The sequence below is a fragment of the Centruroides vittatus genome, unplaced genomic scaffold (genome assembly GCF_030686945.1).
Source record: "Centruroides vittatus isolate TY-2023 unplaced genomic scaffold, ASM3068694v2 contig_2672, whole genome shotgun sequence".
Classification (NCBI taxonomy): domain Eukaryota; kingdom Metazoa; phylum Arthropoda; class Arachnida; order Scorpiones; family Buthidae; genus Centruroides; species Centruroides vittatus.
This window is the reverse complement of record NW_027121702.1, coordinates 54,886-67,491: the sequence shown is the minus strand read 5'-3', so window position 1 is coordinate 67,491 and position 12,606 is coordinate 54,886. Positions and strand designations below refer to the sequence as shown.

Sequence of the window (12,606 nt, the reverse complement as noted above, 5' to 3'; positions counted from 1 at the left end):
TTGTGGTTTCGCACCTCACCAGAACGGGCTGGCCACGTGGAGTTTTCCCGATTTTCACCACGTCTGTAACTCCTGATATGAGCCAGGAGTCTGGAACGCATTTCCGCATACTCTTATAAAGCCCAGAACTCATTCCTCTAGGCAGATCGCCCAAGTGTTGCGTTGCTACAACTAAACAAACAGAGGGAAAGTACGAAAAATGTACCCTTATAATCAAAATTATAAGTAGCCAATTTAAAAAATCTTCCGAAAATTTAGCGGAGAAAAAGATACGAAATGTCGACAAGGCGATACGTACAAAAATAGTGAATTTGATTTTTTTATGATTATTTTCAGAGTAAGGCATGTTTTGGAAATTAACGTACATCGAATGGTGCTTGAAATAATCGTACAAATACGATAATTATCGTACAGATGTCAACTCTGCATATAAAGTATTATCAGAGTCGATAGATATAATGGGGTCGTATTCTTGGCCGTGTTCAGTAATACAGAATTCTTGCTAAGTTTAGTTAAGCTGCGATGTTGAACTCGTTTCTAGCTACTGCTTGACTCCTCCCACCGATAGAATTCTTTCTTTCTTTCTTCGTTGGTTTATATGGAGGTTCTAGCCGGATCGCCTTTCCTCTGATGTGCTTGCTCCGTTCCGCGGTTAGGCGAAGCGGTATGTGCGATATATGAAGCGATCGAGGGCCTCTACGTGCTGTCGGGGCGGGAGGTCTGTTCTCGCCCAGTATATGGGTGTTAAATTTTGGACGGCTGTCCTTAGAGTACGGCCGAGGTCTTGGCGGGCTTGCTTATACTGTGGGCACGTCAATCAGATATGGTGAGACGTCTTTTGTGCGCCGCAATGAGGGCAGTCTGGCGAGGCATGAAGGCGTCTGGAATAGAGGAACCCGTTTAAACGGGCCGTGTCTGTTCTAAGGGTCGAGTTATAAACTCCGTAACGTAACCGTATCCGTATTCGTAAATGTTTGCTACACTGGATATCTATAGCAATAGTTATAAACTTAGGCCTTTCCGTATTCGTAAAGGAAGGCCCAAGTAAAGTTATAGTAAGGCCTTTCCGTATTCGTAAAGGAACAAACTTCTTTGCGGTTTACAAAGCAGTTCATCGTGAGCATACGCAAAATCATCGGTAGTTATTGCCAGATCTAACACTATAATTATTTATTCATGTTATTTTTCTATTTTTTTTTATGAACAAAGTAATTCTTATCTTAAAATTTAATATTATTCAGAAGCAGCATTGTCGGGCAAAAGTTACGTTTTAACCAATTTGTCAAAGTTTCGTCGGTTGCTTCCCGCACAACTTCCGATTGTATATCGACTGACGGCGACCTAGCGCATGCGCAGTTGGTCAATTCTCCGTATCCCTACCGTGAAAGTTTGATCGATCCAAACTTTTCTTAAGGAATACGGTACGGCCATACGGATATGATACGGAGTTTATACCCACGCTGTACGGATACGCTTACAGCTACGGATACGGTTACGTTACGGAGTTTATAACTCGACCCTAAGTCGGGCCTGAGGTGGTCTCGCCCTTTTTGTCGTAAGCTGGTTGACCAAGTTTTCCGTAATCGCTGTTTTTTGTAATTCCCTGAAAGCCCGGATTAAGTCGCGGGCCATTAAGGGCCTACGCCAGGAGCCAGACGGCGCGGCTGTCTGCCGCCTCGTTGATGTCTATCCCCACATGGCCCGGGGTCCACTCGATTTCGATGGGATTGGGATGATGGCTGATGATGTCTGCTGTGTCGATTAATACAGCCGGGGAGGGAAAGGAGACGTTGCCAATCGACTGTGGCTGACCTATTATCAGGGCCGATAGATATACTGGGCCGTATTCTGGTCACTTATCTCTCGTCTCTTATGTCAAGGACGGATGACGTGAAAACGAGAGACGAAATTCGTCTCCCAGAGGCATTGGCGATTCTTGTCACTTTTAACGATCTCGTCTTCGTTGTTGATGTCACGATTCTATTAGGTTGATTATACATGTTCGGGTTATCTGCGTGGGCAATACGGTATAGAATTTTGATCAATGAAATTGTAAAATTTACGAAAGTGCAGAGTACATAATTATAGATCACGTGGCAAGGAAAGCATATGTTCAAATAAAGCACGTAATTTAGACGAAGATATGTTTTTTTGTTTATAACGTTTTTACAAATTGTAATGTAAATTTGTCTCTTAACAAATAAAAATTTTAATTTCCTAAGTTAGAAAAGCCTGCGTACTTAGATATTTTTCGAAAAATTACCATCAAATTTCTCCTTAACTAAGTTAGATTCAATCATGTTCAATAGTTCAGTAATTGATGTAGGATAATTTAAAAAATGGAATCGGTGGCGTTTCCAAGTAGGCACTGGAAAAAAATCTGAAGCATTTTCTTTCTCGAAATATTTTTTCCTGAGATAGAGAACGTTCTCTAATACGATTGTACAGCGCGAGTAGCATCCAGTCGTCCATATTGGATATAACGAAATCGAGGCAAAAGACAACTATCCTCTCATCTCTGCGAAACGAGAGAATATTCGAGAGAAAAAGTTGTCCAGAATCGCGTTTGGAGAGAGACGATGATCTCTCGAGACGTAAACAAATGATTAGCCAATCAGCGACCGGCTTGTGAGAGACAAGAGTCCATAGACTGACCAGAATACGGTCCCTGGTCTTTAAGCTGCCAATAGCTCCAATGCTACGATACTAGCGTAATAAACATTTCTGCCACTTCGAGCGCTTCAATCGCATCAAGGCGTAATTTTGAAGTAAAAAATTAATACAAGTACATGGCCGGCGTTATTTACATTTAATAATTATATAAAAATATAAATATGACTATACAAAGTGTATATAACGCCGGACATGTACTTGTATTATTTTTTACTTTAAAATGTGATGATATGATTGTGGCATTAACACTAGATGACGCTTTTACCTGATTTTACATTTTTCTGCGGAGGCAGTAGCCTCAAAAGAAAAGTCGTCTCCGAGATTCTGTGATTCGTCTAAGGACTGTTGATGGTGTGAACGGCGAAAAGGAAGGACAAAAAAGCAGTTTTATCTTTGTATATTCGTATTTATATTTTTATATATTTATTAAGCGTAAGTTTGGCTTGAACATAGGTAGAGTCAGCTGTAAACATTCGAAATTCTTTTAATACATGAAATTTTCTCGTTTTTAAGTCAGGTATTGTTTTTGTCTTTTCTAAAAGAACTGCTTATAAATACTATTCTAATTCAGTTTTGAACATTATTTATTCGTATATGTCGTTAATACAGTTGAGCATCGATTATCCGATCCCCGATCAACCGTCTCATCGGTTAACCGACCGCGTTCTAGTCGGCAAATTCAAATGTCCGCTAGTGATGTGGCTCTACAATATTTGGCTATATCTTGGCTACTTTAATGTTATTTCTGTTAAATTTTTGCGTGTTTTAGATGGCAACACTGATTCGACCATGAAAGGGAGGCCAGTATTTAAACGAGGCTTAATTTTATTTAACGACCCTATCCAATTGCTGTTTTTAAAACGTGTGCGAGATTTAGCGGCAAAAGAAACGAGGGTCAGCTGTGAAGCAGTGTTGCCGTTCCTAGTACATTTGTACTTTTCTGGTACATTTTGCGTTTTCGAGAGCATTGAAAGTACACTTAGATTTTTAGTACATTTTGAGTACATTATAATATTTTAGTACCATTTATGGTACAAAATAATATTTCATGCCTTAATTAACGAAAGAATCCGAAAAAATTAGTTCAATAAAGTCTCACTAGTGTCACTACTTGTTAATTTGAATTATCCAATCACAACATACACATGGCTTATGTCGGTGACGTCAACAACATAGATAGTGTCACGTGATCCAAACAATTCAAATCCGTCAAACAAAAATAATGGACAGGTAAGGAAATCAACGATTTTAAACTTTTGTCGTCAATAATATCAAAATAGCCGTTAAGTCAGAGTCGAATTATTATAGAAAATAGTTTTGAAATTGTACGAGTATAAATAATATAAATACTTTTATATTATTTTCTACCATTATAATTTAATTCTTAAATTATGAACTTCAGTTTTAGTAATTTTGGTAGAAGAAATAACGGTTAAATTTCAGATACGTATACTGTTATGGCTGCCCTTCCGGAATCTCGATAGTATTTGCGATTAGAAATGCAAATTTTTAATTTTCTCGGGCCCGAGGACCCACGTTCTAACCTAACCTAACCTATTCTAATAAATTACTAATAATTTGTTAATTTATTAGAATAGGTTAGGTTAGGTTTGAACGTAGGTCCCCACTGTGCGGCCATGACAGTATACATATCTGAAATTTAACCGAATTAACTTTTGTTAATTTGAATCTGTCCACGCATATTTAGTTTATAATTTTTTTATCCATCACTATTGTATTTTTAAAAAATTAGCTTTAATGCTTGTGTTAAAAAAACCATACAACATATTTTCATTAAAAAATTTTATGAAATATTTTATTTTATATTTAAATATTAGCCTTTTCAAGTCACACCTTGATTATATTTGTATTTCAATAACAGAGCATTTGATTTCGATCTCACGAAGATTTAAAGAATTTCGATCATTAAAAAACTGTTAAAAAAGCACTCATATTAATGCTTTTTAAATTTTTTTTAAAAATATTTGTGAGCAAATATATCGATTTGCTTTTTATTTATGTTTTCACGTACATTAAATAATTTCCGACTAAACATTATTACAATATAGTGCAATGTTTTGTCTAATTTCTAATTTAGATACATCAAGCGCAACCAAAAAATAGGCTACATTGGTGCAGCACAGAAGAACTTACATCCAATAACCGTTAAGACTACTCAAATTCCCGTTAATCCTGCAGTGCTTTCTTCGAACAATGTTTCTGCAACTGCTGTTTCCGCCATTTCCACAAATATGAGGGATATAACTTCAGCTTCTAAAAGTACTAGTTCTCCAGTTAAGAAACGCAGGCACATTGAGAAATCAACATTATCTAAATCGTTAACTCAGGAAATGACTAATTTGTATTCTTCTGAATCGGAAGTTGAAGAAGCTGAATTAGACTCATCTTGTATTGAATCTGGTAGTGAAAACGAAGCAGGATCGAATGGTGGTGTTGTGAAAAGGATGATAAATCTGAGAAGAAAGGAAAAAATTATCCTCAAAATTTTTGTGACAAGTGGCTATAAATGGGAGAATTTAAGACTTGGCTAAGACGATCTACAGTATACCCAAATAAAGCATTTTGTGCAGTATGCCAAAAAACCATATCTGGAAATGTTTGTCACCTTCGACGACATGCCACCAATACAAAACACAAACAAGCAATGAAGAGCCTTGAAACAGTAAAATCAGGAGGCCTACTAGAAGCTTTTCAAAGAAAATCAAACCAACAAGAAAAATTAGAAGCTGAGCTGAAATTAGCTATGTTTTGTGTAGAGCATAATCTTCCAATAAAGATTATGGATCACCTTCCTAAACTTATCCAGTCCGTATGCCATGATTCAAATATTGCCAAAGACCTAAAAGTAGCCCGAACGAAAACAACAGAACTCATTAAAGAAAAATTATCTGCGAAAAGCTGCGAAGAAATGACTTCAGTGTTACAAAATGTGAAATTTTCCTTAATTATTGATGAAACGACTGATATCTCCTCCACCAAATGCTTGGCAGTGATTGCTAGGTATTTTGATAACTCTTCTGGAAAAGCAAGGGATCGCTTTATGGGACTGTTGCAAGTTCAGCAAGCAACTGCTGAAGCTATCTATCATTCAATGATGGAACTTTTGATAAATTTAAATATTCCTGCACAAAATATGATTGGATTTGGTGCGGATAATGCCTCTGTGATGATGGGTGAATCTGGTGGTGTGAAAGCGTTAATTAAAAAGGACAATCCGAATATTTTTGTTCTTGGATGTGTATGCCATTCTTTTAGCTTATGTGTGTCGCAGGCTTGCAACAAACTTCCACGGACAATTGAAGACTTGGTTAGAAATATATATGCTTACTTTGCTCATAGCTCCAAGAGGATCAATGAACTTAGTGAATTTCAAAAATTTGTAGATGGCCAACCACATCGATTGTTACGTTTATCTCAGACAAGATGGCTATCCTGGCAGGCAGTAGTCAATAGAACCTTAGAACAATGGAATGCACTCACTCTTTATTTTACAGCAGCTGCTGTGGAAGATAACATACATACAGCACAGTTGTTACTGAAAGATTTACAGAATCCCTTTAATAAGTTGTATTTACATTTTTTATCTTACATTTTGGAACTCATCAACAAAATGAACCTTAATTTTCAAAGCGAGAGGCCACGTATTACATCACTTCTGCCAAACATATCTTCTCTGTTTAAAACAATTTTGCACAACTATCTGAAAAAAGATTATATGGATTCAATACCGCTGAACAAGATAGACACTCAAAATTCACGACATTTTCAACGAATAGAAACAATATATCTTGGTGCAATGTGCGAAGTTCAGATTGCAAAGAATAAATTCCCTGAAAAAGACATGAAGCTATTTCTCTCAAGCATTCAGTCTTTCTATATTGTTTTAAGTGCAGAAATTAAAAAGAAATTTCCTTTTGATGATTTGATCTTGCAGGAAATAACAAAGTTGGAGCCAAAAATTGCTTTGTCTGGAAATGTTAGGTCAGTTGTAAACCTGGTAACACATTTTCCTAATATTGTGCCTGAACATGAGTATGAAGAGCTGAACACAGAATGGCAACTGCTGCCTGAAATTCGTGATAAGTTAACCAGTTGTGCAGTTGAAAACCTAGAAACTTTCTGGTATGAAGTAAATAAAATTAAAGATGACAATGGCGACGTGATGTTTCCAATACTTGGAAAGCTTTCAACAAGTTTGTTGAGTCTTCCCCACTCTAGTGCTTGTGTGGAAAGAGTCTTCTCACAACTTAATTTAATTAAGACAAAGATTCGCAATAGACTTCAGGTTGACACTTGTAATGCTTTTCTGCTATCAAAACAGTTATTAAAAACCCAAAACCGAAAATGTTACGATTGGATCCCAGAACTTAAAGAAACTCACCCAATAGCTATCCACGATACCGAAACAGAAGAGAATGAAGATGTAGACGACATAATACATCTGTTCAACTTGTAAGATAAGATTTGCAATTTTTTATACTTGTAGAATTGATTTTGCTAATTTTATTAAAGAAAGTTTTGTCTTACTATTCTTTTATTTAATTTAATGAAGTGCCTATGTGGCAGATTGAAAGTATACATATATATATTTTTTCATGAATACTTTGTTTACGTGCCTATATATAACCTATATATATATATATATTCACTTAAAGTATTTATGAATATGAATTTGAAATAAGCACAAAAACTTAGTATGATGGTATATTAATATCAAAAGCAACCAACCATAGAAATAGTACATTTTGAAGGAAAATAGTACATTTTTTGAAGGAGATTCAGTACATTTTGAAATTTCAAAACGGCAACACTGCTGTGAAGCAAAAGACAATTTTGGACTTCTTTTTCTAATGTATAGGCCTACTTTATGTAAAATACGTAACCTGAATATATAATTTTTTGTTTTATACTGTATTTATTTTGTGCAAAATAAAGAAATAATTTTTAAAGATACAATAGCGACGATTATTATTTTAAAACGAACTTTTGTTAGGCTTAACATCGATGAAAATTCAACTCGAAGTAGGTTAATAGCGATATACTAATTACCAGAGCCGTAACTAGGGTATGGCCAACGTGGCCTCCGCATAGGCGCCGATTTAATAAAGGCGCCAACGAGGTTTCGAAATAATATGTATTCGAAATTAATAACACAAAAAAAAGTCTATATTTATATATATTATTTATGATCTGTAATTTCTACAAACATATATTTCAAAAATAAACCACCATTTTTATTTTTATCTAATAACAAAAATTAAAAAGGCGCCATTTTTATTCTTTGCCATAGGCGTCCAAAATCCTAGTTACGGCGCTGCTAATTACATGCGATATACTAATATACTATACTAATAATGTATTTTTTCATACTTTTCGGTTATCCGACCAACCCCAGTCCCCAATTGAGTCGGATAATCGATGCTCTACTGTATTTACATTTCTATTAACTGTCACTTTCACGATTTTAGACTTTCAATTTATTAGACTGTTTGCTATTTGTTTACATTTGTTCATTTTTAAATATTTTTTGGAGTTTTCGTTAAGACGAAGAAAAGGTCTTCAAAAAATTTATAGTTAAGTCTGTATATACATTATTAATACGGGATGTCTGGGATTTCCGAGAACTCTGAATCAGAAAGAAAAGAAGTTGAAAATTATATACATTAAATTATGAAAATGTATAGAAATGTTAAACCATGTGTTAAGATAGGATAGATTTAATAATTCGTGTTTATTAATGATAGAGAGATTAAGGTTGAACCAAAAAAAAAAGTTAGGAACAGGTTAAAAATTCTTAGATTTAGTTCTTCGATTTCAAATACTGTATAGGCTGTTAGAGGAAAAAGAGGAAATTCCAACTATTTAGACAACATATTCAACATATTTACAGGCACATAATAACTTAAAGATGATTAGAGGATGATGAGTTAGAGGTTGACAAATAAAATAGGTACTGTACAGGAGTTTCGGAACCAAAAAGCTAACTCTAAAAATTTCACACACACTAATTATAATTATTTATACAAGAATACATAATAAAAAGTATTGAATGATTGAAATTAGAGTAAGTGTCCAGAGATTGTTGTAAAAAGAATTATTGTATAAATCTCAACAAAATTTGGCATACATACTGTCCTGAGTACACGTATTAGATTTTCAGATTTAAACCGGATGTCACGTTATTTCAATTGAAAAATTTTCTCCAGAACAGAGATAGATGACCGGCATGACTCTATTGTTAACAGGAAAAGTATGATATACAGGGGCAAGATACTACTAAGGTACTGCATTTGTAGTACTATCTTTATATATTTCGTACGGTAGAAAAATAATCTGTACATTTACTCAGAACTAGGCTAATTGAAAGGCTTTAGAAAAACTTAGAAATAACTTTGCCTAAACAAAATGTTTAGGCAAAGTTATTTCTCTATTCCAATAGGACTAAGCGCTTCGGTAAAATGTCCTATAGAGGCTTTTCAAAATCGCAATGTCATGTGATTAAACGCACGTTTGTTCGGCCCCTTCGCCATGTTTGTGGTCTAGCTTCCGCTTGCTTAGCTTGCACGTGGTTTATTTGACAGGTTGCCAGCACTTTTTTTCAATTTAAAGTTAATAAAACTAGTATTTTTAAATCATGGACAAAGTTAAAAAGGATGCTTTTTCTGGCGGGTTATTCTCGCAGTCTGACAGGACAAGATGCTGCTTCATATGAAGAGAAGATTCATTAGGTCAGGTTGTCAATCCATACGTAGCCAGCATCTTCGTTGTTGATCAAGAGTTGTGGCCTAAAGTAGAATTTGGTGGCATCATGAACTATTTGGTTTTGACAACAAATTACTACACTCTTTCATAAATGAAAGCTTACAAATCTTTAGAGTCCATAGCTATCTTACAAGTGGCGGTGTTTCTCATGATTACATGTACAGTGGTGCCTCATATAACGTACTTAATCCGTTCCAGGTGCACGTCCGTTAAGTGAAACGTCCGTTATACGAAACGCATTTTCCCATAGAAATACATGTTGAAAACATCTAATTCGTTCCGCAACATAAAATAACCGTACTGTATCATAAAAAATGAACATGGGGTGCGTTCTTTTATTCCTCCGCGTAACTCTGCGCGAGCGACATCCATTTAAAAATTCCTGCGGAACGCGTTCCTAAATTCCGGTGAGAGTGCACGCCGTCGAACGGCAAAAACGGTCGCTTGTAGCAGTAGTTTACGGTGGAAAGCGTCCTCCGTGGCTCAGATAGTTTCGTTTCCGGTTCCATTACGTGGTTTTATGAATGAGAATTTAAAAATTGTGAAAGCGCGAGTTAGCGCACGCGGTGATGTAAGTATCTGTATGAATTTTTTTTCGAGGCTATTTTGAATGCTCTTTCAACAAGTAATCCATTTTATGGTTAAATTTTACAATTGGGACCCTTCTTTTGCCTTTTAAAGCTCATATTTTAGAATTATAGATTCCTCCATCACAATACTATCGATAGTGCGGGCGCCGCCATCTTTCTTTCTTTCACCGTCGTTTCTAAATGCCTACAAACAGCAGCGCACTCCCGTAGTAGCAGAGCCGCATTAAAGAACGCACCCATGGAGCAGTCACCAATTATGCCGGAAAGTCCGTTGTTCGCATCCAGTCCGTTGCTCGAGTCACGTAACGGCCAAACAGAAAGTCCGTTGTTTGCGGCGTACGTTATACGAGGCACCACTGTACAGTACATGCTCTTTCGTAACGCTCCTGATACGCAGTTGAGCCGTCACTTATACCTCGTGTATAATGTTGGCACCCAGTCTGGTGATGACATCATAAAATGAGGAATGTTTTCCTTTGTGGTAAAAAAAAATTTCAATATATTAATATTAAAAAGAACTTATCATTACGGTCGGTTATATATAAATCTTATATATAAAATTCTCGTGTCACAATGTTAGTTACCTTACTCCTCCGAAACGGCTTTACCGATTTTTACCAAATTTCATATGCATATTCAGTAGGTCTGAGAATCGGCTACTATCTATTTTTCATACCCCTACACCATTTCCCCCTTTCAAAAATATATTTATATATGGATTAAGGCTTTTATGTCCAACAGATGGCGCTAACTTCCGACGACCTAAGTTTGCTTTTCTGTGCGGCATTATGCTTTTCTGTGAGAATGGACTGAAGCAGATCATTTTCTATCTATCTATATAAATAAAATATAACGTTCGTTTGTTCCTACCGATTCCTTTGAAATTTTGACACAACGTTGCATTCGAATACGCACGTGTTTTTATATAATATACATGTCGAAATTCCCCCCAGTGGGGGGAGATGGACGGGATTAAGGCTTACTGTGAAGAACTCGGCTTCTATTTATACTATTTTAGATGCGGTTTTGATTGCGTTTTAATAGGGTACGTCAAGAGAATGTACACTAAGAAGGGATTTTTTGAAATTCTCTCCACGGGAGAAGTGTTATACACTCATAATAGATACATTTTGAGCCACAGCAACGCGTGGCCGGGTCAGCTAGTAATAAATAAGAATTTGTCAGGAACAACTTGAAGGTCACTATGTGATGATTATTTGTTACTAATGTAAAAAAAAAAACTCATTGTAAAAAGTAACATCTTAAAGAAATGTAATGTTGCTCACCAAAATAACCTAACTTTGCTATTTGTAAATGAACAACGGAAATGATTGGTTTATATCTTAAAAAATACACACGTGCAGTGATAAGAAAGCCGTGCCGGCCCTGGATAGAATCATTGGAAGCGTTATACGAGATTTTGGTGTGTAGCATCCACGAGCGAAACCGCGAGGTTGGTGCTGTCTAAAGCGCATGCGCCAATGCGTGTAATCTGGCTGCTTTGCACAATTGAAATATTTTGGCCGTGGAAGCTATCTTGTATTGGACAATACAGCACTTCCATTGGAATGCGCACATACAAATTTATTATTCGAATATACAATAGCAATTTTATCTTTTTTTTTTCACATGTAGTATAGAAATTTGTAAAAAGAAACATAATGCGGTTATAATAAAATATTAATTTTAATTAATTCAAAGTACGTTAAAATATGAAAATAATCGCCCAATATGTATTTATACAGTGGCGTAGCTAGCATTGGTGACACCCGGGGCGGATATCGAGGTGTCACCCCAAGTCGCACCGTGGGTGTCACCCTTCTTAACTCTTTTATAAAACACTATCGGATTATTGAATCGTAATATGTCCGTACTCGAGCAAACTTGAACGCTATATCGAATAAGCGATGTCAACACAAACGTTTATATTGGCTAGCGTGTATCCGTTAATCTTGCCGATCGAACTTTCCATGACTTCATGTTAAAGCGCGTCATCGAGGTTTATTTCGCGACTTATTTTTTCACAGTCGAGTGTCACAACTGAAGGGGTGACACCCGGGGCGAACCGCCCCCAACGCTCCCCTCGGTACGCCTCTGATTTATATTTTAGAAAATACAAGGGAAGCGGTGCTTCCACAGCTTCCATGGACGGCACGCCCCTGATACATGCGTTTTTATGTAAATTAGACTGGAAGGACAATTGGTTCAAAATTCATTTCTAATTCTTCATCTGCTAAGCGATTAACTTTGCTTAACACTTTAATATTAACTCTACTGTACAGCAGAGGTTAAGAAAACAAACTGAAAGGTGAAAAATAAACTTAAAACACAATCATTACATACTCAAACTGAAATCTGCGGTTGTGAAAATTATTTAAGTTTATTTTGTCGGTATTAACAAAGGGATTTATGCAATCGGTTTGTACACATTTTATGATATTCATGCAAAAGTTTAACTAATCATTTATTGATAACTAGTAATCAAATGTTATTGTTTACCTGAAATGAAATGTTTCTGACAAACTCTTGTATTGATATTCACTTTATCCGTATTGAAATT

The 12,606-nt window shown here is 35.9% G+C and overlaps 1 protein-coding gene across 1 annotated transcript; it reads left to right on the top strand.

Annotated features, from left to right (window-relative positions):
* The first annotated feature begins 5,338 nt into the window (after nucleotides 1-5,338).
* Nucleotides 5,339-7,150, top strand: LOC136971660 (zinc finger protein 862-like). The gene has a single exon (XM_067266129.1). The coding sequence runs from the start codon at nucleotides 5,339-5,341 to the stop codon at nucleotides 7,148-7,150; it is 1,812 nt and encodes a 603-aa protein (XP_067122230.1).
* Nucleotides 7,151-12,606: the final 5,456 nt, after the last annotated feature.